Raw genomic sequence first — 26,979 nt, forward strand, 5'->3', positions numbered from 1 at the left:
GAATGCGATTGAAAGGGGAAATGCAAGTGTGAGGCATACAAGGAAACAGTAAAGGCGTAGGACCCAAGCTGAGAGTCATCTTCAAATTGATGATATGGAAAAGTTTTAAATGTAGTAGAGTAGATATAGTAGGTAATTTTCTGTATTGCTGTTGTTAGAAGTTGTTGAACAGGAAAGAAGGGCAAACAACAGGGATAGGGCCAAGAAAAAACCCTAAAAGTAAGAGAGAGAGAGAGAGCATGACAGAGAAGTGTGACCTGGAGTGAGGAAGGCAAAGTTCCCCCAGGATACTAGGGACAGAAAATCCAACAATGCTAGTAATGTCTTAACATCCAACACAGGTGAGGAAATGTTCATTGAAGTTCCAGGGAGAGAGCAATGAGACCAAGCTAACATTTTGAAAGATGACATGGCAAGAAAATTGTTTGTCTACATCCCAATTAGGTCATAGTACATGTTCTCAGAAAGGAAGGAATGAGACTGTGTTGCAATTTTGCCTGAGTTGCCTAAAAAAACTGTCTCTTTAAGGAGTCCTGAAGGCTCAGGGGGCACAGTGATCTTAGGTCGGGTTTATACTTTATACTCGCGATGCATGCTGCTGCAGACACTCCTGCTATGCTAGCGTTTGACTGTTTATACTTGCGCGCGTACTTTACGTAAATCTGGAAGAATCTAGCAGGTGGTAGTGCAAGATATTATCACGGTGAGAACAGGTTCGGCTTCTCTGTGTTGTGAATTCCCTGGAACACCCATTAAATTCCAATGACACCTTACCGCAATATCTCTGAAAAGGATGTTTAATGATTAAACCCATCAGTCCAGGGAAGTGTCCATTCCAGAAAGCATTGGGCACGAGGCAGAAACATTCCCTGGACGGGGCCTAATCTTATCGCAAGGTGAATATTAGGACACACATAACCTGTTGTCACCGTGATGATATCTCACACTGCCACCTGGTGGATTCCTCCAGATTTAAGTTTAGGGCTGATTTTAAATTCTTCCTCATATCTGAAGTCATAAATGATAACCCAGCCACAGGGAATGCAAACCCAGCCACAGAGGATGTACAAACCAGTGTGTTTCTTCATGCCAGTCCCAAGCCTGGATAAATGGGGAGGGTTACGTCAGGAAGGGCATCCGGTGTAAAATTTTGCCAAATCAATATGCGGACAACAATACAAATTTCCATACCAGATTGGTTGAGCCCCAGGTTAACAACAACCGCCACCAGTACTGATAGCCAACAGGGTGCTGGCGAGGAGGAAGGTAAAGAGAGTGGAACTGAGGGTAGGAACTTTGAATGTTGGCAGTATGACTGGTAAGGGGAGAGAGTTAGCAGATATGATGGAGAGAAGGAAGGTTGCATGCAAGAGACTAAATGGAAGGGGGAGTAAGGCCAGGTGGATTGGAGGTGGATTCAAATTGTTCTGTCATGGTGTGGATAGGAGGAGAAATGGAGTAGGGGTTATTCTGAAGGAACGGTATGTCAAGAGTGTTTTGGAGGTGAAAAGAGTGTCAGACAGAGCAATGACTATGAAGCTGGAAATTGGACGTGTGATGATGAATGTTGTTAGTGCATCTAACCTGCAAGTTGGGTGTGCAGTGGATGAGAAAGAAGATTTTTGGAGTGAGTTGGATGAAGTGATGAACATTGTACTCAAGGGACAGATAGTGGTGATTGGAGCAGATTTCAATGGACATGTTTGTGAAGAGAACAGTGGAGACGAGGAGGTGATGGGTAGGGTATGGTGTCAAGGAGAGAAATGAAGAAGGTCAGAGGATAGTGGATTTTGCCAAAAGGATGGACATAGCTGTGGTGAATACGTATTTTAAGATGAGGGAGGAACATAGGGTTATGTACAAGAGTGGATGAAGATGCACATAGGTAGATTACATCCTATGCAGAAGAGTCAATCTAAAGGAGATTGAAGACTGCAAAGTGGTAGCAGGGGAAAGTGTAGTTAAGCAGCATAGGATGGTGGTCTGTGGGATGACGTTGGAGATCAAGAAGAGGAAGAGAGTGAGGGCAGAGCCAAGGATCAAATGGTGGAAGTTGAAAAAGGAAGACTGCAAACTTGAGTTTAGGGAGACGGTGAGACAGGCACTGGGTGGTAGTGAAGAATTACCATACAGTTGTTAAACTACAGCAAATGTGGTAAGGTTGACAGCAAGAAGGGTGCTTGGTGTGACATCTGGACAAAGGAAGGAGGAATAGGAAACCTGGTGGTAGAATGAGGCAGTACAGGAGAATATACAGAGGAAGAGGATGGCAAAGACGAAGTGGGATAGTCAGAGAGATGTAGAAAGCAGACAGGAGTACAAGGAGATAAGGCACAAAGTGAAGAGAGAGGTGGCGAAGGCTAAAGAAAAGGCGTATGATGAGTTATATGAGAGGTTGGACACTAAGGAGAGAGAAAAGGACCTGTACCAGTTGGCTAGACAGAGGGACCGAGCTGGGAAAGATGTGCAGCAGGTTAGGGTAATAATGGATAAAGATGGAAACATACTCAAAAGTGAGGAGAGTATATTGAGCAAATGGAAAGAGTACTTTGAGAGGCTGAATGAGAGAGAGAAGAAGTTGGATGATGTGGAGATAGTGAATCACGAAGTGCAACGGATTAGCAAGGAGGAAGTAAGGACAGCTATGAAGAGGATGAAGAATGGAAAGGCAGTTGGTCCAGATGACATACCTGTGGAAGCATGGAGGTGTTTAGAAGAGATGGCAGTGGAGTTTTTAACCAAATTGTTTAATGGAATCTTGGAAAGTGAGAGGATGCCTGAGGAGTGGAGAAGAAGTGTACTGTTGCCGATATTTAATAATAAGGGGGATGTGCAGGACTGTAGTAACTAAAGGGGAATAAAATTGATGAGCCACAGTATGAAATTATGGGAAAGAGTGGTGGAAGCTAGGTTAAGAAGTGAGGGGATGATTAGTGAGCAGCGGTATGGTTTCATGCCAAGAAAGAGCACCACAGATGCGATGTTTGCTTTGAGGATGTGGATGGAGAAGTATAGAGATGGCCAGAAGGAGTTGCATTGTGTCTTTGTGGACCTGGAGAAATCATATGACAGGATGCCTCGAGAGGAGTCGTGGTATTGTATGAGGAAGTCGGGTGTGGCAGAGAAGTATGTAAGAGTTGTACAGGATATGTTTACGAGGGAAGCGTGACCGTGGAGAGGTCTGCAGTAGAAGTGACGGATACATTCAAGTTGGAGGTGGGATTACATCAGGGATCGGCTCTGAGCCCTTTCTTATTTGCAATGGTGATGGACATGTTGACAGACAAGATTAGACAGGAGTCCCCGTGGACTATGATGTTTTCTGATGACATTGTGATCTGTAGCGATAGTAGGGAGCAGGTTGAGGAGACCCCGGAGAGGTGGAGATATGCTCTAGAGAGGAGAGGAATAAAGGTTAGTAACAACAAGACAGAATACATGTGTGTAAATGAGAGGGAGGTCAATGGAATGGTGAGGATGCAGGGAGTAGAGTTGGCAAAGGTGGATGAGTTTAAATACTTGGGATCAATAGTACACAGTAATGGGGATTGTGGAAGAGAAGTGAAAAAGAGAGTGCAAGCAGGGTGGAATGGGTGGAGAAGACTGTCAGGAGTGATTTGTGACAGACGGATATCAGCAAGAATGAAAGGGAAGGTCTACAGGACGGTAGTGAGACGGTGGCACTGAACAGAAAGCAGGAGACGGAGCTGGAGGTAGCGGAGTTAAAGATGCTAAGATTTGCATTGGGTGTGACAAGGATGGATAGGATTAGAAATGAGTACATTAGAGGATAAGCTCAAGTTGGTCGGTTTGGAGACAAAGTCCGAGAGGTGAGATTGCACTAGTTTGGACATGTGCAGAGGAAAGATGCTGAGTATATTGGAAGAAGGATGCTAAGGATACAGCTGCCAGGCAATAGAAAAAGAGGAAGGCCTAAGAGAAAGTTTATGGATGTGGTGAGAGAGGACATGCAGGTGATGAGTGTAACAGAACAAGATGCAGAGGACAGAAAGATATGGAAGAAGATGATCCGCTGTGGCAACCTGTAACGGGAGCAGCCGAAAGAAGAAGATCTAAAGTCATAAATGATATGGCTTCTTCCCTGACTGCCTTTTCTCAGCCACACCAGCTCTGCCTTGGTCCTTTGATTTTATCACCAGCAGTCTTTTTTGCCTCATCACTCTCTCTTTATTCCTCTTTTCCTTGTTATACCCTGTTATACAATCTGGGAATGTCAATGGAGAACAGCTAAGCTGTCCACACTAACATGTAACAAACAATTAACTTGCCTTCCTGTTGAACATCCTATGCCAGATACTGTAGCTTTACAATAGAGTGTTCCCGCACTTACAAACCTGAGACAAACCACATTGTTTTAACTAAAAAGTCACAATTCCACAAGCCCCTTAATGTGCTTCACCACATTGCTTTGGAACAGATACATCATCACATATGATGGAAATATTTTAGACCTTTTCTGTAAAATGAAATTGTTGTCATTTACCTAGAGAACAATCCTTTTCGAAATGCAATTGATCTGACAGGTGGAATTTAAGCTACTTGTTGCAGAATTGGCACTCTAGCCACCATTAAATAAAACCTCACACTGTTCCACTCTATATGAAATAGTGTGGTGCTGAGGTATCACCCGTTGCATGGCTGCACTCGGGTCCTAATCTGGATCCTGAATTGGTTTGTCGTGTGGTGGGTGCGGCAATGCACTGTATCAGTGCGTGTTCCTAATCTGTATATTGTATTACAGTACATTATGTTTCTCACATTATGTTTAAACAATAAAAATTGATCTTATCGTCATGATGGGGTAATCGTATCAAAAAGAATGTCAAAAAAATGGAAGTCATAAACTCCAGGTTGATTTTCTCAGAGATCTGGGCAGCTGCTTGTACTTGTTTGATAGTTACCTAACCAATACCTGAATCTTTAGAAAATAGTGTTAAATACTGACTTAGAATATGGAATAAGTGGTAGTGGTGAGGGTGCAGAACTGCCACTGCACCTCATTGCCTTAAAAGGGAACTGGAGGAATTTAGACACATGAGCCAATCCACAGAGGGGGAAATCCTATACATGAGGGCAGAAGTGAAACAGCAGTTTGTGTACCCACTGTGTGAAGAATGTCTCTCTGTGAATGGTCTTGAATCGGAGGCCATTCTGTACCACAACAACCTATTGCAATGGTATAAATTGATCACTGAGACTTTCTAACTCTCTCTTGCTGTCTTGTCATGAAGAGTAGACTCCTTCTCTCTTGGCATTCCTCCATGGACTACTTCGTATTCATTTAAAAGTGTCATTTTGAAAAGACAGTGATCTTCATCCATATTAACATTGTTACATCATTTATGAAAGTATTTGTCTCCACACTTAAAAAACTGAAAACATATCTGACATAGACATTTGGCTATACTGGGCATGCATGAATTGGGCAGAAAATTAGTGAGGTGTTGTTGTAGTGGAAAAGTCTGAGCCCTGTGAAAAGCATATTTCTTTGTGCTTTATGTGCTTTCAAGACTGTCATTATGTACAGAAGTAGAAAAAGAAAGAAATTCTCAATGGAGCAACAGTGAATTGCCCCCATGTCATGTTAATTTGCTGATTAAATTTGAAAGTAAAAGTCTTCAAAACTGGCAATGGTCCTCTTCTCATTAAATAAAATCACTGCAAATGTTAAAGTGACATTTAAAAAAATAAAAGTGATCAAATCTGTGCACATTTTTGAGAGGATCGATTATATATAAATAGTCCACAGTAACTGAAGTGCATTTTGTACCAAACAACATTTGTAAAACTAACTCAGTAGTGGAATTAAATTAATGCAATTGTTGTGTGTCTATATCTTTGATTTACTGCATTGTGTTTTCGTGTCTCTCTCTGTCCTGCATTCTTGTGAGTTTGGGTGCATTCTATAACCATCTATTTCTCTAAGATACTTATAATTAACTTTGCAGTGGAAAGTGTCTGTCATTAATGAACATATCAAATTAAAGTAGTAAAGATTGATAAGAGGCTGTTAATGAAGTAATTTACAATCTGATTTTCACTACAACTGTAATGTCACCGACCACTGGAATAATTGAAAAACTGTAGTGACTGGTACAAAATGCAATTTAGATGCATTCTGATAAGCAACACAACAAGTGCCATGGAAAGCAGCTCTTCTGGTTCTGTGGCCTGCTATTTTAGAATATTTTTTTCTTCTGTGAAAGGTGGCCAATCAGGGAACGAGATGTTGTAATGAGCAGGATCCAATTAGGGATGAGCCACTAAATAAGCATGAACCAACCAAATCGCAGTTAAAGTATCACTATTAGAAATCTTTCTTTTCAAAAGTCTTTGTTTTCACAAAAGACCTAGTACTCTGTCAGGTATATAAGATAAAAGAAAATACCTATTTTAGTGATAGTAGTATATAACAGTAGTACCTAATCAGGGTTATTTCAGACATACTCCGGCTCCACACACCCCTCTTGTGACATGAATATGTAAAGATTATATTATAATAAAATAATATAAAAAGAGCAAAAGTTTACTTTCCTGTTAATTTACAAGTTTACTTTTTCCTTTTCCTTTAAAGTATATTGACAATGTTATCATTCATTGTAGCTTAGAAATTTCATTGTACAGCTTAATGAAGATGCAGTTTTCTTTGAAATACACAAAATCAGTATTTTAATGTTCCCAAGGTGAAACTGCAATGTCACATATGCTGGCACACAAAAGTACACAGAATATACTCAAATAGAAACATCCATCCATCCATTATCCAACCTGCTACATCCTAACTACAGGGTCACGGGGGGTCTCCTGGAGCCAATCTCAGCCAACACAGGGCGCAAGGCAGGAAACAAACCCCGGGCAGGGCACCAGCCCACCGCAGTCAAATAGAAACAGTAAAATAATAATTAAAAAAACAGATAGATACATGGATAATCTCTTTAAAACTAACACATTGAAATTGCAGGGAAAAAAAATCTTAGCCTTTTTTACCAGTTAATGCTTACACTTCTTTATTTTAATACCTTCCAGCACTTCAGAAATATACATGTTGTTATATCTAGATAAAAATAGTTAAAAAATTACACTTTCAAAAATGTGAAATAAATACAGTATGTGGTTAAAAACTGATATAAAAATCTAAAAAAAAAACCCCTTGAAATAGGCACACAATCAGATCTTCTTTCTCTGTGGGCAATTTACAGAGGTAAACATTCAGTCCCAACAAGCTTTCTCTTAATTAAGCATATGAAATGATCTACACTTCTCTCCTGACCTACATAATGTAACATTATACTAAATTTACATTCATTTGTTTGGCTTTCAAACTCCAAACTATGTAGCTGTTATCCAAGGGTATTCAGCATCACTGAAAAAAACAGGCATTGTAAGCTTCCATATTCTTCACCTACTATTCTTCAGTAACAGAAGTTCTACTTTCTGAAACTGACTTACAGAAACCTTAGAAAGCATTATTATTTCAATTTGAGATGACTTTTCAAAGTACAGTGATCCCTCGCTATATCGCGCTTCGACTTTCACGGCTTCACTCCATCGCGGATTTTAAATGTAAGCATATCTAAATATATATCACAGATTTTTTGCTGCTTTGCGGATTTCTGTGGACAATTGGTCTTTTAATTTATGGTACATGCTTCCTCAGTTTGTTTGCCCAGTTGATTTCATACAAGGGACGCTATTGGCGGATGGCTGAGAAGCTACCCAATCAGAGCACGTATTACGTATTAAATAAAACTCCTCAATGATACTGTATACGATATGCTTCCCACGCAGTGCTTTACACACTTCAAAGCTCTAACAGCCCGTATTGATTTTTGTCTCTCTCACTCTCTCTGACATTCTCTGCTCCTGACAGAGGAGGTGTGAGCAGAGGGGCTGTTTGCACAGAGGCTGTTTGCTTAGAAGATACGGACGCTCCTCTAAAAAATGATGAAAGACTACCTTCACATTGATCCTTTCATTGCGGCTGATTTATCGTGGTGCTTCGAAAACTTAAAAGCCCAACAGCCCTATTGATTTTGATTGTTTACTTTTCTCTCTCTCTGACATTCTCTGCTCCTGACGGCACTCCTTTGAAGAGGAAGATATGTTTGCATTCTTTTAATTGTCATCTCTGTCTTGTCATGGAGTTTAAACTTTTGATTAAAGGGTGTTATTTCATATCTAGAGGGCTCTAATAATGTTAAACATATTTAGAAGGTCAAAAACAGGTTTTCTATGCTCTAACTGTGAAAATATTAGATTTATAAATAAAGAATCCTACTTCGTGGAAATTCATTTATCTGTCTGGAACGGATTAACCGTGATAAATGAGGGTTTACTGCAGAGAATATTTATAAACAATGTTGGCTTAAAGTTTCTAAGGGCTTAAAATATATAAAAATAACCATAGAAACATATGGTTTCTACTTCGCGGATTTTCACCTATTGTGGGGGGTTCTGGAACGCAACCCCCACGATCGAGGAGGGATTGCTGTAGGTAATGGTCAGTTTAATCTACGTATCATTATATAACATTATGTAATTATAATGCTAGAAAATGTATTATATAATAGACTATACCCGGGATCATCAAATAGTGACCCCACGGACCAAATCAGCCTGTCTGCATGATTTTTTGGCAACAAGGAATCTTCCAACACATTTTTTTCAGTTGTATTGAAGTTATGTAGAATATACAAACATCAGGTGTATATCAAATGAGATGTGCTGAGACTCATTAAACAGTATTTTCTCTGCTACATTTGGTCTCGTACCAAATCTGTTTGATTACCCTTGGTCTATCAGCTATGTTTCATCTAAGCAACTACACAAACAAAATGTACTAAATGTAAATTTACTCCAAGAAGTGCTGCTTTTATGGACACCCAGTAAAAAGCATGCCAGAAGATTAGAGATGTAAAAAAAAAAATGAAATAACACTAATAGGTAAAATATTAGGCAAAAGAACAGATGAGCATCTGGTTAACAAGAAAGAAAGGTAGAACTGATTGTAAGACATATAAATTGTTGTCAATATTTATATAGCAAAATGTCCTAACTCAATCTCATAATTCTTATCCCTGAAAGTAGTAGCTATTCAGAAGCAAATCCAAAGGCTTGGATGTTTGAAGCTGTGCACAGCCATCTTAAATACCAGTAAACCCCCGATTCTCTAAAGAATTGCAAATCCAAGAATGGCAATCACTTTCTGTTCCCTCCGATCTTTGGAGGGATGAAAAATGATGGAGGGCAGGAGAGTCCTGGGAAAGTTTTCATTTAATTTAATAAATATATTTGTACTAAAATTAACCAGTTTATTAAAACTAAAATTGAAATGTAATTGTTATATCATTTAAGTTCAAAATGTCTTTGAGTTGTTGCACTTATAAGTAAAACAAATATTGGAGTGCAAAGGTTTAAATGAAGTAAATTGGAAACAAAAAATTCATAAAATGGTAAATTCAAAATAGTTAATCAATAATTTCCTTAGTTGTATACTCGGTGGTGTGCTCGTTCATGTTCGGCCGGTGGTTGTATTGTGCACGTCTTGCTTCTGGCCTCTGATCTCGGCTTGGAGATCTATATTACTAAACGAAGGTTGTATATGCAGTGGTGTGCGCATTCACATTCGGGAGGCGCTTGTATTGTGCACGGCTTGCTTCTGGCCTCTGCCATCCGTGCATATATAAAAACATTACTAAACGAAGGTTGTATATGCGGTGGTGTGCGCGTTTGCATTCGGGTGGCGGTTGTTTTGTGACCTGAAGTTTAGTTTACAGGTTGTGTTGTGTTGTTTGGGCGCCTCCTTCTGACTCTGGGCAGCCGCTGGGTTTGACTTTGGGGCGCTGAGGCGCTGTAAACATGCGCTTTCGGTGCTGCTGGCCTCTGGCATCCGTGCATATATACAACCTCCGTTTAGTAATATATAGATGCGAAGAGTTGACAACATAATGAGTCTAATCACATGACTGACAACCATCTTACAAAAAATAAACAATTAGGTCACAGGTATGCAAGATTTAACACAAAATGACAGGAAGCACTTCAAGGTCAAAAAACAAAATGATGTCAGAACAAAGGTAGAAATTATAAACCCCCCAAAAATAAAAATATTTCTAAAAATTAATAAAACTGTGATTACTGAGATGACTAAGACCTAGATTAATTGCAGCTGTATACTACTGACAAGCAGGAGGAGCATTAGGCTAGGTACAAGTTTTGTAATGACTATTAACAAACAGTTATTGTATAGCTGGTTCAACAAAGGCTTTAGAATTATGAGATAATGGGTAACTGATTGTATTGAAGCTTGAAAAGGAAAACATTTGAAACAATACCTGTCATTACAAGTCATAGATATAAGAACTAGCTTATTTGTTTTAACTAGATATCAGTAAATAGTTTGAATTTTTTTCATCTTAAGGAGTCCATTTTTATTTTATTAGTTCTTTGTTTCCCACTTGAAGGATAGGCTTGGGTACATAATATGATAGTGATAAGGCCTGGTTTTTTCACTCTTGGTTTTATTTGTGGAGGTTATTCATATAAGTTGGGGTAGAAGTAGTAAATAATTCCTAGAAGTTCCCGAACCATTGTAGAAGGGACACTACTGTACCTGCTAATGCTAGGAATTTAAGTCAGAGAAAATTTAGGGGGGATTGGTCAAAACAATATGTAGCTAAATAGGGACTAAGTGGACTTCAGAATTGCGGCACCTCAAATGGCACCATGTGGAGAATCAATATCAATAAGTGCATCAAGAAATAGATTTTTAAAATGGGCATAAGAAGCAATAACATGTGGCCAGAAACGATCTAAGTCAAAACCTTGTTGGTTTTCTCACGTCACAGTCTGGTAAGTCAGTGCTTTGACTCTAGAAAAGGTTTTACTTTCTTGTTTTGTGATATTCCTACTAGCGAACTTGCACTTTATGAACTTCTCTTCTTCTTGACCGTAGTTTTTGAAACATTTTTTTTCTGATTACAATAAATAATATTTTTGGGTATGTTTTATTTTAGCCAGCATCTCTAGTGTAAGTTGTAAGGCTGCTAATTCATGGAACTAGTTGCTCTTTTTGGAAGGTCCTAACCCGACACAAAAAAAAATAGATTTTTGTATAACAGACATTTTGGCTTTAATGACATAAATGGTAAGTGACTGAAAAGTAACCCATGAAGGGTCTAAAACTGCACTGTTCACTTTATGTTGCAGAAAACAATCACTACAATTTTAAATACATTTTAATACAGAAACACATTTGTCTAATTAGAGCATTCATTTAGGCAAAATGAAAAATCAACTTAACAACTTAACTGAGGCAATCCAGCCCTGTTTTCCATTGTAAATTCCTTCCTGTTTTGACTCTGGATTTAATGCCAACATCTATGCAATTTGTTAATCTAAACAGACACTCCTTGTTAATTTATGAACAATGTAGCAGCATTCTGCATTTATTTAATGTGATACTTCACCAACAGTTCTTGTTTATTGTTTTCTAAAAAGATCTGTGGTAGCTTTCATTATTTCATTGTTCTCTAGTCAAGCTTTAAATTCAATGATCAGGAGACATGCTCATCAATCCTGCCCATGTTAGTCAGCATTAAGTATAAGATTTTGTTTCTCTGGTTTTTTAAAAATACATTTTTAGGAAATGCTAGGAAGGGTGAAAGCTGTTAATAGTTAAGGACAACATTTAATAAATCTTCAAGCACTTCATAAAATGTATTGCTATTGGGAAGGTAAAATTGTAAATTGTATGACTTAACTGTTTGTTTCTTTGGGAAAATTATTTCTAATTTTCATGCTTCTAATCTTCAAAGTAATAAGTTGTTTTTGATTTTTTGTTGTCAAGCAAGTGCATTTCTAGAATCTTAGCAAATAAGAGAAATGCCATATTAGTAAATTGTGTTGTATTAAGAGCCTAATTTTTTATTGTTGTTTTTTCGTAATTATATCTATTAATAATTTATCTTATTGTTCTAATATTATTGAAGATTTTAACTTCAATTCCTTATAAAGGAGTTTGATAGACTTAATGTAAACATACTGTATGCTTTTATGTACTGCGTGTCAAAGGAACAGAATAAAAACATTTAAAGCATACAGTAGTTTTATTACAGTTTTAATGTCAAAAGTAGTGGTAGATTTTTGGAAATAATATGAATCTTCTTTCCCTTGAATTAATTAGAACTCATGTTAAAATTATACATAAGAAAAATTATTAATTTTATGTTAGTACCCCACTTCTTGAACAAAACAATGCAGCCTAGTATCATCCATACTTTTTACTGTTATTTTTTTTTATAATTTAATAACCAATAGAGAAAGTGTCTTTTAATGCAGCTCTTTGTCCAATTATGTATTAGTTAAAATTTATTTGTGTATAACATCTCTGGATGTTAGGGTGTTATAGTGTTGTTTTGGGTAGAACTGTGCCAACACATGGGTCCAGTGCCTGAAATGTTGCATTGCCAAGAGGTAAAAAGCAGCAGGTCACAAAAGCAAAGAATGATGGGATGGAAGATGAAGCATAAGTTCATAAACACATTGTAGTCTTTAGTCTAAATCGAAATGTAACCCACAACCAACATAAGAAGCACAGTCGTTAAGTCGTTTGGTGTAAAACTGAGACCAAAAACAAACAGGACGTTTTAGAGAATGTACAATCTTGGACAACAGGAGCTCCTCACTGCTGGTGTTTAATTTAAAACATTTTTTAGAATGTTATAAGAAATATTAATAATAGAAATGAGGAAATATTTAAAATTCTCAAGTTTGAAAATGTATAAAAGAGCCCAGAAGTTCTTGTAAATAAATGAATAGCAGTAGAAAAATATTTAACAAGGGTGCAATCATAACTCCTATTCATCTTGTGTCTGTATGGATTTTTTTCCCAGGAACGTTGGTTTTCCTCACATATCCCATGAGATATGCTGGTTAGGCTAGTTGGCTGTTCCAAGTATACCCCTTCTTTATGTGAGTGTGGACTTATGTGAGCGGCCCCTGTGATAGACTGGTTTTCTACCCAGCACCATTTCCTGCCTTGCGCCCAATGCTGCAGAAATGAGCTTCAGCCAATATTAATCCTTTCTTTGGCTTAAGTGGGTTTGTAAATGTTATGTTATTTTTTTAATGTTCCTAATGTTTATGTTGATGTTAACATTAAGAACGTCTTGAATGTTTGCAAGAAACATTAAAGATAATATTAGATATAAAAACAATTTGTAAATGCCATGTTTCCTCAATATTTTTTCTTAATTATTTTGCTTTACTACAAGATTAATACATTTGGACCAAATCAATGTCTTGCTAATTTCCTTGTCTGTTTAGAAAATTTTGTGAGAGAAGTGTATAACGCACAGCTAACTCCTTTTGAGTTTCCCAACCCAGTGTTTGTTTGTGCCCACAGCTGTTTGTCCTTTAGCCTTTCTTGTGGGGACATTAGCATATATAAGCTAAAAAATCTATCGCATAATAATCCTTATTAATAAGGAATAACTTCTTAAATGACCTCTAATAAATTTTTAGCAGCCTCTTCCTCATTCTGAGAAACCTTGATCTAGTATTTTATTTATTAATAATTAGATTTATTTTTGCTAATTTGCCAATTTCTGCTTTACTGTTAATTTTAGTTACCATTGACTCACTGTTTAAAGCATTTTATTTTTTTCCTAGTAAAGAATGCTTTCTGTCTTAGAATTAGTAAATAAATGTAGAAATGTTTAGGTTACATAGCTTCTTATAAAGGTCCTTAGTTAATTCTGAGATTATTAGTTTGGAATTTGCATTACAATTAAAGATATCGTTTAAATTATTATCCAAATGGCCAAATAGAGTGTCAGTCAAGGTGTACAGAAACAACTACTTTGTTATTGTTTAACAGTTAATAAATGCTGCAAACTGTCTCCATATGTGACAACACTAATTAAGTACACAACATGCAAAGTGTTCCAGCATGATTCAGTTTAAGGCAATTACTAGATAATTAGTGGTGGGAAAGTAAGTCTATAAGTCACATTGGTTTCAACATTTAGATAGCTATTCTGCATTAGTGAACAGTCCAGACAGTGGTAGCTTTTGTGTAATAAGTTTCTATTGCGTTTCAAGATGTTGCAAACTCTCAAAGCTGTTGGTGTATAAAGTAAATGTTGCTACTATTGCATTCAGTAATTTTATAGCAACTTTTTTCATGGTGTGCTGTTGATTTGTATGTTCCACAAAATATAGGTTATTTAGACATAAAAGCTTAGCTGAGTCACTGCATGATACAGCCATAATTTAAGACACATTAGGCAATATATATTATTTGTAACAAAAATGACTGTATTTAAAGTAATGATTATGTATACAACACCAGGTTCTTTCTTGCCTTTTTCTATACTACGGTACTTTATTTAACTCCCCAAAAATTGTTAGCTAGTATTTCAGAGCAGAATTAACATTTTATTGAAGCTGTGTATTTTCACAACATATTTCTTAAAACCTCATTCTTTTCAAATTATCTTTATAATCATACTGCTATGTAAATAAATAATATTTATAAATTTAATTTACTTAATTGTAGTCAACAGCTTATTTACTTTGAAGTCTTTTAAGGGCTTTATGAAAAGAATTTGTTTTGTGACAGATGTGCATGCTGTCATACAGCATGGATCATTTTACAAGGGTGAAAATGTTTTTTTGTATCTATCCAGCATCAGCACTTCACTGTGTATATATATATATATATATATATATATATATATATATATATATATATACTAGCAAAATACCAGCTTAGATGAGAAGTAGTGTGTTAAAGAAGCAATGAAAAGAAAAGGAAACATTTTGAAAATAACGTAACCTGATTGTCAATGTAATTGTTTTGTCACTGTTGTGAGTGATGAGTGTTGTTGTCATATATATATATATATATATATATATACACACACACACATAAACATATATATATATATATACATACATACACACACACATATATAAACATATATATACATATACATACATATCTACATATATACACACACAGCTATTTCGTATCAGTGCAATACGCTGTTTGTTAAAACGGTTGACTCCCGCTCTTACGTGCAATAACAAATCAAATCATTCAGTTGTCTTTGCTCATATGTCATTTTAGAGCTGGACGCCTGGCATCTTTTTTTGGCCACAAGTTCGTTTCTGTTTGCTGTGAGGTTCTGTGTTATGGAGATTCTCAGGATGGATTGCAGGTGCTCATCAGTGAGGCGACTCCTCTGTGCTGTTTTGTTAGTCTTTATCACTGAGAAGGGCTTCTCACACAGATATGTGCTACCAAACATGCACAAGGTTCGAGCCGCATGTAGACGGACTTTTTGTTCTTCAAAGTCACCAAAGCGCCGTGCAAACTCAGTGCGCTCAGTTTATCAGCAAAGTGCGTATTTGGGAACACCGTAGTGACGACTTGGTTTAACATTACTTGGCAACAGGGAAAGTGAGGCAAGGTGCACAGGTGCATTTGTGTCTCTCATAAAAGCAGCCTCAATTGAAATCACTTTGTGATTGTGCACGGGTAAAAACGTCCGCTGAAGTGTCAGATTCTTATTTAATTCTTCTGCTTTCTGTATCTTCTGCATTGCATTCAGGTTACCCTGATGTTTTGTCTCATAGTGCCGTCTTATATGGCGTTATTTCAGTGCCACTATTCTGAGCGCACGTAAAAAAAGATTGCAAGTGCAAGTGTTGCATTTTGAAGAGAAATTTATTTTGAGCGTACAAAAGCTGAATTTGAGTGAACAAAATTCATTGCTGCGTGCAAAATGTATTTCAGTGTTTGCGCTTATCCATATACACACACACAATAGCACCCCTCTCGCTCAGTTTTTCATTTGCGCTTGCTACTCAATGTGTTGCTTGCGCTCACAACATTCTCTGCTGCAAGCGCTCAACTCTCTGTACACCGTTATAAGTGTGCCACAAAACCAACCAATCACAGACTTGGTTTCAAAAATTCTGATTGGCTCTTACGGTCTCCAATCAGCTCGCTAGCTGCTGCATTCCGGAAACAGTCCGAAATGTAGCTAAATCCAACTAAACTCAATTAAACCCCAATTTTCGGATAATATCTTTAATTATTTTATTTTAAAATATATTATTTGTTAAGACTATCGTTGGTGTAGTATAATGTAGTTGCATTATACAACCATGCCAACTGACTCTCCAAATTATATTTGAGTAGCTCTCTTTTATGTCGTCGAATACTGAATGCAGTATGTGTGTATGAATGTATGTTGTAATGCAACTACATTATACTACACCAACGATAGTCTTCTAATGAATATCTATTCATCTATTATCTAAATGATAATCTAATGAATACAATGAGTATGGCTTTACCAAAACAATCATTGATGGCGAATAAAGTATCCATTATTCGAGTATGTAGATCGGAATATATATATATACCAGCGTATCGCAGCGGAGTAGTGTGTTAAAAAAGCTAGAAAAGAAAAGGGAACATTTTAAAAATAACGTAACATGACTGTCAATATACAGTATTTGTTTTGTGAGTGTTACTGAGTGTTGCGGTCATCAAGGATTTGATTAGCATTATCTCTTTCAATCAGGCTTGTATTTGTAGGATGTGTTGTGTTCAAGTTACATTCCGTGTTTGTCAATCGTTGTAAAGATGACAGGTTTCTTTCATCGATTCGTTTCTTACTGCATCAATAAACAGCTCGTCTTCTTCTTTATCTGAGACCTGACACACTGCATGCACGGATTTTTTTTACACTGTCTTCCTTTAGCGGGACATTGACTTTTCCACCGTGTGCTTTGTTTCCGCAGTAGCTGGATTTAATATGCTTATCAGACGCTTCATATTTTTTGCTGCCTTTTCAATTGTATAATTCGGTTTTGTTCAGCTCTTTGGAACTGTTGCCTTTTATCTCTGCACTCGCCAGTTCACGTGAGCGCTCGGTGTACATGCAACGAAGGTTCTCAGCTGTGCTGGTGCCATCTCGTGCTATGTCCGTGGCTGTTTTTAATGTTACCTTAGTCCTGGCACTTAAAACTTTCTCTCGCAGTTTTGCTGAGTTTGTGTCAAACACCACCCTGACCATCTCATCTTCCTCTCCATAAGCACAGTCCTTCACCCGTGAATATTTAGTGGGAGTTTGCTATTGGATTGCCGCTGACGGACGGCCTTTATGGGCAGGCACTAAATTACAAACGCCAGCGGCAGCCTGTCTATGAACTTAATTTAAAGTGTAGGTTTACATCGTGCTTTGTTTCCGAAGTAGCAGAACATCAATATGGTTGTATATTTCACTCGCTCGCTTCTTATTGTTTCGCTGCCTTCTCAATTATATAATGCATGTTTTCTTCACCGCTTTTTTTAGGTCTTCCTGGTTTTCTATGTACTCGCGTGATTACGTGGGAGGCGTGATGATGTCACGTAACTCTGCCCCACGGCGTTGAAGCTCATCTCCATTACAGTAAATGGAGAAAAACAGCTTCCAGTTATGACCATTACGCGTAGAATTTCGATATAAAACCTGCCCAACTTTTGTAAGGAAGCTGTAAGGAATGAACCTGCCAAATTTCAGCCTTCCACCCACACGGGAAGTTGGAGAATTAGTGATGAGTCAGTGAGTGAGTGAGTGAGTGAGTGAGTGAGTGAGTGAGTGAGTGAGTGAGTGAGGGCTTTGCCTTTTATTAGTATAGATATATATATATATATATATATATATATATATATGCACTGCGTTGTCCATCTGTCCATACCACAGCATAGTTTTATTTACTATTTATTCTTTATAGCAGAATACCCGCGCTTCGCAGCGGAGAAGTAGTGTGTTAAAGAAGTTATGAAAAAGAAAAGCAAACATTTTAAAAATAACGTAAGATGATTGTTAATGTAATTGTTTTGTCATTGATATGTGTTGTTGTCATATCTATCTATTTATGTTATATATATATATATATATATAGCAAAATACCTGCGATTGGCAGCAGAGAAGTAAAAAGAAAAGGAAACATTTTAATAATAACGTAACATGATTGACAATGTAATTGTTTTGTCATTGTCATGAGTGTTGCTGGCATATATATATATATATATATATATATACACACACAGACACATATATAAACATATATATACATATAAATATATATATATATATACACATCTATACACATATATATACAGTTATATATATATATACATATACACACATACATATATACATATACATATATATACACATACTGTATATATACACACACACATATATACATACTATATATACAACATATACATATCTACATATATACTGTATATACACATATATATACAAATCTACATATATATATCTACATATATATATATTAGGTGGGACTCGATTAAAAAATTAATCCAATTAATTAGAGGCTGTGTAAGAATTAATCTTGATTAATCGTATGTAATCTTAGACACGTAAATTTGCCCCAAATCGCAAATGTTTTTTTTTTAATTTAAAACGGTTTTAGTGGGCTTACAGAATCAAATAATAGACATGGACATGAATATTGTAAACTGAAGCTGTTTTAATTTCTGAAAAAAAGCTTTTAAACTGCATTTGAATTCAAAACAGAAACAAAAATATCATCCCTGGTTAAAATTGGGCAGACTTAAAAATAAAGTGGTAGTTTAAGTACTTTAAGTACATTTTCAGAATAGTATTGTCTTTAAATAATAATAACCAAAATTTCAACATAAAGTGCAGTTTTCTTCTTAAAAAAAAAGTCAGAAACATAAAAGGTAATTTGACCAGCTTACTCTTTAAACTCTGAGTAACATTAGCCAAAATTATTTTGTACATTAGGCTAAAACAGTGTGATCATTGAACATTTTGTAATTAGATGTATTTAGAATTACTAACGGTCACGGAAGTCCAATGATCCCCAGTAAGAGCCACAAAGTCCGCTTTCTGTAATGCATCTAATTTTGCTTGCTTTTCAGTGTGTACAAAACCATGCTTTTATCAAGGCTTCGGGTAGTCGAAATGATCAGTCGTAGGAACGCGCTTTATTCCGACTCTAACATTTTTGTAGCTGTGATGTGTGCATCAGTGTAATGGATGTACCAGGAAATCATGCATTGACAAAAGTTCCCGTTTGCTTGGAATTGAAAGTGTGATTAAATGCGTTATTTTTTAACGCGTTATGGAGTACATGCATCGAAGCTTCTCAGCTGTGCTTGTGCTAAGAAAGGGAAAATTTTAAAAATAACGTAACATGATTCTGCGTTAACCTAATATTTTTCATCGTCCCAAACCAAGGAGATGCGAAGGTAAAATGAAGCGGTAGCGCATACATAGTCAGTACATCCCCTCTCGGAATCGAACCTGGAATGTCAGCGTTAGAGGCTTAAGACTCTACAATTAGCCACAGCGTGTGGCTTGTCTATGCTAAAGTATGTATTGTAGATCGGGTATATATATACATTATATATACCCGTGTACGCAGTGGAGAAGTAGAAGTTATGAAAAGAAAAGGGAACATTTTAAAAATAACGTAACATGATTGTCAATATACAGTAATTGTTTTGTGAGTGTTATTGAATGTTGCTGTCATCAAGGATTTGATTATCATTATTTCTTTCAATCAGGCTCGTATTTGTAGGATGTGTTCAAGTTACATTACGTGTTTGTCAATCGTTGTAAAGATAAGAGGTTTCATTCATCGATTAGTTCCTTACTGCATCAATAAACAGCTCGTCTTCCTTTTTATCTGTGATGTGACAAACTGCATGTTTTTTTTTTTTTTTACACTGTCTTCCTTTAGCAGGACATTCACTTTTTCCAACGTGTGCTTTGTTTCGCAGTAGCTGCACTTATGAATATGATTCTATGTATAAGGCGCTTCATATTTTTTGCTGCCTTCTCAATTGTGTAATTCGGTTTTGTTCAGCACTCTTTGGAACTGTTGCTTTTGTCTGTGCACTGCGCCAGTTCCGTGAGCTGCTTGGTGTTCTTGCATCGAAGGTTCCCAGCTGTACTGGTGCCATCTCGTGTAATGTCAGCTAAGACCCCGCACTTAAAAGTTTCTCTCGCAGTTTCAATGAGTTTGTGCCAAACACCACCCTGACCATCTCATCTTCCTCTGCATAAGCACAGTCCTTCACCCGTGAACATTTACCGGCAGTGTTTGTATTGGATTGCCGCTGATGGACGGCCTTATATGGGCAGGCACTAAATTACAAACGCTAGTGGCAGCCTGTCTATGAACTTAATTTAATATAAACTTACGGTTCACGCCGTGCTTTGTTTCCGCAGTAGCTGTACTTATGAATATGCTTGTATGCATCATTTGCTTCATAATGTTTTTCTGCCTTCTCAATTGTGAAATGGCGTTTTGTGCTCATCGCTGTTTGGAGTTCTTCCTTATTCTCTACGTACTTACGTAGGAGGCGTGATGATGTCACACGAAACTCCGCCCCCCACGGCCATCTCCAACTCAAGACTCCATTACATTATATGGGGAAAAATAGCTTCCAGTTATGACCCTTATGCGTAGAATTTCGAAATGAAACCTGCCCAACTTTTGTAAGTAAGCTGTAAGGAATAAGCCTGCCAAATTTCAGCCTTCTACCATCACGGGAAGTTGGAGAATTAGTGATGAGTCAGTGAGTGAGTCAGTGAGTGAGTGAGTGAGGGCTTTGCCTTTTATTAGTATAGATTTGGGAAAGCCAAATGCAAAATGGTAAAATCCACATCAATGTGAATCTCAGCCAGAAATCAAACAATTGTCCAAGAGCCTTAATGTAGTAACTGAATAGTTTTAAAATGCCTTAAGAAAATGAAAAATAATGGAATTCAAACTAAAAGATTTTGAATCCATTTATGTGTACAGTATATATTAATTTACATTTTAACACAGGGTATTTGTATCTTTCTACAGGGCTTTTGGGATGCCCATCAGGAACTTATAAGAAAGTATGGTAGAGTATGTGGGTAAGTCAAATGTTAATTTGCACCTTGACGTTCCCTTTACAGTACTGTGAAATGGCACAAGATTTGTAGTGTCAGCTTCAAAGATGTGAGAATAGCAGGATAAAATTATATAGTCCATTTTATTTTAGGAAAACCCACAACTGTGGCAATATAGTTTGACATGGTCAAGGGGGTTGTCTAACTCTATGCTGTGGTTCAAATCACTAAAGCTAAAATGTGATTGTTCTTGATGCAGGATTAATGAACAAATCTTAAATCAAATTGTTAAAGAAGGTTGGCAGTCACTAGAAGTCTGTCTTAACTCCAGGAAGTTGAGTGGAGGAGAATTAACCACAGGGACATTTTCTGACCTGGAAGTAATTGTACGTTGAAAGTGTCTATTCTGTGGGCTATAATGAATGGGAACAATTCTGGGTAATAGGTAAAAAGTAAGACCCATTATGAGGCTACTGATGTCTCCAGTATGGAAAAGATGGGGCTCTGACACATGATTAGAAGTGCAGACAATAAAAAAGCAGCTGGGTCTGTCTGTCCATAATATTCTACTTTGGGAATTTTTTTCAGGAAAACACAATAGATTATTTGAAAATCAGTAAAATAAACACCAATATCATGCACTGACATGTATCATTCAGTTTGCACCTACTGTATACCATTTTGATTTTTGGAAGTTTGCATAGCAACAAGGCTGTGTTAAGCAGATTTTAAAACCTTTTTATATTTTTATTGATTTTAATTACAAACAGATAACATTCCAAACAGTCAAATTTAACAAATCAAAGAGAAAGAAAGAGATGCCAGCAAGCAAACCTACTTTATAAAAGGAGCAAGAAAAGAAGAATGTTATTTTCCCTGAAATGGAAGTTTATTCTAAAATGTTATTGATTAGATCCTGCCATGTTTTAAAAAGGTTTTGAATAAATCCTTTAACACTAGAATTACCAGAGCCTACGAGAAAGCTCGTAAATCCGACCCACCTTAAATCCATTCTCACCTCTCCATCATTGTCTTTTGTCCTGTAAATATGCCGATAAGCAGCAAGCAGCCTGGTATCCCATCCCGTCCCCCCGCCCACCGCTGCAGTTCAATTTGCAAAGAAGTTTCTCAGTGCTCAGTGTTTATCTTCTGGTGAAGTGCTGGAGCTTTATAAGGGTAAAAAAGTACATCATCATTCGGAATACATACATTTCATGTGTGTTCCGTGTCAACAAAAATCTATGTAAAACGTAGTTAACAGAGAAACATTTTTCATGTTTTAGTAATAATTGAAAAAATGTAAACATGAAATGTATAAGGTGTGAAGCCTGAAATACAAATATGAAAGAAACACTTTCACAAAAGGTACAAGTATAACAAAACAAATGTACTTTTATTCAAGAATTTAACCGAAGAAAAAAGAAAGCAGGGTACGGTAGGCGGTTGATATGACAGCTTGCGTGGTGCAATGCTAAGAACTGCTGCCTTCCAATCAAGAGGTCGCGGTTTTGATATCAGCTGCTTCCCAAATTTACCATTTTCAGTAGTGAGCAGCGCTTATTGTTAATATCATACAATAAAAGCATACATTTGATTTGTGTCTGTAAATTTATAGTTAAAATTAGCGTTTTTTTTTCAGTTTTATTCTCTCACTCACATTCAAGCTTCCACACACCCCCCGGATCTGACGCCGTTTTCAGATAAAGACGTGGTATAACAAACAAACTTGTTTTGTTACACCCCCTCTTTATTTGAAAACCGTGTCAGATCTTGTGCGCGAGCAGGACTGGGAAAACTGTGGACATGGATGTGAGTGGCGTGCGTGACTGAGAATGACTGTGGGTGTCAATTTTTTTATTCAGTTTTATTCTTGAGTGTTCCTGCTCACGCTGAATTAGTATGCACCTTCTGATCCATGATGTCAAAGCCGCACTGACAAAAAAGAGAGACTTAGGTATATATGACATTTGGAATAATTCATTTTATGACTTGTATTGTACATTTTTCGAAAACGATGTTGCACTAATGCAACATTATATTCATTTGCATACCTTCATGCGGTTGTAGTTAGTGACCGCATTTGGTTTTTTGTTCTGATCTTGTTGCCGCATGTTGGTGTTTCTTTTGAACTCCTGGAGATGCAGAGGACAGAATAGTACAGAGAGGTCAGTTCCACACTACATACAATCATCAGATTCAAATGTTAACAGTTCCCACACACACCCAAGGACCGTCTTTACGACATGTGTATAAGGTGTGAAGCCTGAAGACCAAATATCAAACAAACACTTTCACAAATGTACAAGTATAACAAAACAAGTGCGCTTTTATTCAAGAATATAACCGAAGGAAAAAAAAAAGCATGTTACGGTAGGTGATTGATGCGACAGCTTGCGTATTGCAATGCTAAGAACTGCTGACTCCCAATCAAGAGGTTCTGGGTTCGATGCTGGCAGCTTCTTAAGTTTACCGTTTTGAGTAGAGAGCTGCTATTATTGTTAATATTATACAATAAAAACATACATTTGATTTGCGTCTGTTACAGCCGCTGTAAATTTATAGCGCATGTCAAAGTCAGCGTTTTTTTATTCAGTTTTATTCTCTCAGTCGCGTTCACAAAGGCTGCATCTTTCGCCTTTACGTCTAGTGCAGCTGCGTTGTTCTTATATGTGAGTGGACGTTTCTTGCGGGGAGGGCTTCTGTTCTCTTTCTCCGATCTGAGTTCACCTTTGTCATTGAGCATCATTATTTGAAAACAGCAGTGTCAGATCAGGGTGAGCGTGAACGCAACTGAGAGAATAAAACTGAATAAAAAAATGCTAACCATTACAAGTACCATACATTTACGCCGTCTGTTACAGACTCAAATCAAATGTATGCTTTTATTGTATAATAGTAACAATAAGAACAGCTCACTACTCAAAACGTTTATTTTGGGAGTTGTTAAGACTCGACCCCAGAACCTTCTGAATTGGAATCAGCAACTCTAACCATAATACTATCCAAGAAGTCAGGACAATAAGCAACACTAACCTGATATCTTTTTCTTCGTTTATTGTTCGGGGGTGGGGGGAGGTGCACATTTGTTCTGTTATACTTGTATCTTTTGTGAAAGTCCTTATTTGATATTTGGACTACAGTCTTCACACATTATACACTTCATGTCTACATTTTGTCATTAGTACTAAAACATGGAAAAAGTTTGTCTTTTAGGTATGTGTTCAACATTTCTGTCATCCTACACCTACACAGATCTTTGTGGACACGGAACACTGATAAACAAGGCTTCATTTAAGAGAGCTTTTTGCAGTTTCTCTGGCGGTGGAGGGATGGTATAGCAGGCTACTTGCTGCTTGGGATTATCGACACATTTACAAGACAAAAGACGCTGAATGGAGGCATGCAAGTGGATTTAAGGTGGGCTGGATTTACGAGTTTTCTCGTAAGCTTTGGTAATTCTAGTGTTAAGTGAGAGTTTGATTTTTTCCAACTTCAAGTAGTATAGAACATCGGCTACCCAGTAACTTAAGAGTAGCGTGGTTGGATTCTTCCAGTTGAGCAAGATAAGTTTATGTGATAGTATGTAGTAAAAAAAATAACAGTTTGTTTGTCCTTCTCCACTTTACGGCTGTCTGGGAGTACACCAAACACAGCTGTTAATGGGTTAGGAGTGATTGTGACACCAAGGCTGTCTGATAGGCATGTAAAGATTTTTGACAAAAGTGTCCCAGTAAGGCTGGAGCTAGATTGAAATATTCACTGGTTGAATCTTGCCCTGGAAACATTTTGGACAATTTTAATTGAGATAAATGCACTCGATAAAAGTTGAACGACTGAATGTTTTGCACATATGGAGCTTGAGTGTATTCTGTGCATGGCTGCCTTCCACTCCTTTTCTGAAATATTGAGTGGCGGATCCTTTCCTCAGTGTGCTCTGTGGTCTTTGAAAGGAAGAGACTTCAATATATTTTTATAATTTTTATAAATTGTAGAGATGCTATCTGAGTCTGATTGATCAGTAATTATTCTGGAACAGAACAAGGTTGAAGGTGAAGAAAATTAGGCAAGTTCTGTTTAGCAAAGTTTCTAGCTTGAAAGTAGTAGAAGAATTGCATTGATAAGAAGTTGTATTTGAAGCATAATTGTTTGACGGATGCAAAGACATTACCTATGTACAAGTCTCTTAAGTGTTTTAATCCCAGATATTTTCTAGACATTGAATAGAGTATATGTTTGAGAGGGTGGAAAAAGGTAGTTGTTATGTAGAGATGCAACAAATATAAACTTTTCTGTCTTAAAGTGCTTCCTACATTGGTTCCATATTCTGAAAGAATGAAGGATAATTGGATTTTTAGTGTAATGATGGTCGTTTGTATTAACTAGGTCACAGAGCAGGGAATATAAAGAAGTACTGCAAGATTTTATTTCTGTTGCTGACCAGGTTTTTGAATACTCATCAATTTGTGTCAATGTTCTGGTTTTATAGCTTGTATATTTGCTGCCCAATAATAAAATGGAAGGTTAGATAGTGCCATGCCCCCTTCTGCTTTAGGTTGTTGTACAGTTGCCCTTTGAAATCGTGGATGTTTTGAATTCCAAGTAAATGAAGTTATAATTGAGTCTAATTTCTTAAAAAATTATTTGTTAATGTATATGGGGATGCTTTGAAATAGGAAGAGCAGCTTGGAAAGGATGGTCATCTGAACAATGTTGATTTTCCCTGCTAACATAAGGTGGAGGGTAGACCATCTAGTCACGTCTTGTACATTTTTTTTCCATACAGACAGCAAAATTTTGTTGAAAAAGAGCTTTATATTTACTTTTAATATGTAGCCAATAATATTTAAACTGATCTGCTAAGATAAATGGAAAGGTGTATAGGCCAATATTACATGCCAGAGAATTCACTTGATAAAAGCATGTTTTTATTCAAATTGATTTCAAACTGATTGAAGTCCATATATCTTGTGAAAATCTGCTAAGGCTTTTAGGACTGCTGGTACAGAATTTTGTGGGTCTGATATATACAGTACCATTGTAATGGCCGACCCACTCATCCGGAATGGCAGCTACACCACCAAGACCCGTGGCCTGGCAAACTGAGGAAAATTCAGATCAAACAAGCCGTACCATTTCCAAGTAGCTTCCCCAGTCATTGGTTAAATAAGAAGAGGCAAACTGTTTATCTATACTAATAAAAGGCAAAGCCGTAACTAACTAACTGACTGACTGACTGACTGACTGACTGAATCACTCACTCACTCACTCATTCATCACTAATTCTCCAACTTCCCATGTAGGTAGAAGGCTGACCCCATCTTCACGAAATTTGGTAGGCGGCTTCCCTGCGCTAACCGTAACCGATGTACGTACTTATTTCGGTGGTATGACGCCACTCGGCCGCCATATTGAACTTTCCAACGTCACCAATTCTCCAACTTCCCGTGTAGGCAGAAGGCTGAAATTTGGCATCCTTATTCCTTACAGCTTACTTACAAAAGTTAAGCAGTTTCATTTTAAAATTCTACACATAACGGTCGACAACGTCCGCCATGTTGAACTTTCTTATTTATGGCCCAATCTTCACGAAATTTGGTAGGCGGCTTCCCTGCACTAACCGAAACCGATGTACGTACTTATTTCGGTGGTATGACGCCACTGTCGGCCACCATATTGAACTTTTCAGCGTCACTAATTCTCCAACTTCCCGTGTAGGCAGAAGGCTGAAATTTGGCAGCCTTTTCCTTACAGCTTACTTACAAAAGTTAAGCAGGTTTCATTTTGAAATTCTACATGTAACGGTCATAACGGTCGACAACGACGGCCATTTTGAACTTTCTTATTTATGGTCCCATCTTCACGAGGCGGCTTCCCTGCGCTAACCAAAACCAATATACGTACTTATTTCGGTGGTATGACGCCACTGTCGGCTGGCATATTGAACTTTCCAACGGTCTTTGTTACTTATGGGCCCATCTTCAAGAAATTTGATACGCAGGTTCCCAACGCTAAC

General features: G+C 37.2%; 1 protein-coding gene across 2 annotated transcripts in view; it reads left to right on the top strand.

The window, feature by feature from the left end:
- The window catches only part of tbxas1 (thromboxane A synthase 1 (platelet)), a 306,119-nt gene that overhangs the window by 140,563 nt on the left and 138,577 nt on the right, over positions 1-26,979 (top strand). The window contains exon 4 of one of the 2 annotated variants that reach the window (XM_039760829.1): positions 20,938-20,990. The exons of the other annotated variant lie outside the window; for it this stretch is intronic. Coding sequence (XP_039616763.1) covers positions 20,938-20,990 — 53 coding nt within the window. The remainder of the gene's footprint in view (positions 1-20,937; positions 20,991-26,979) is intronic. 2 annotated transcript variants of the gene reach the window in all.

The sequence above is a fragment of the Polypterus senegalus genome, chromosome 8 (assembly GCF_016835505.1).
Source record: "Polypterus senegalus isolate Bchr_013 chromosome 8, ASM1683550v1, whole genome shotgun sequence".
Taxonomy (NCBI): domain Eukaryota; kingdom Metazoa; phylum Chordata; class Cladistia; order Polypteriformes; family Polypteridae; genus Polypterus; species Polypterus senegalus.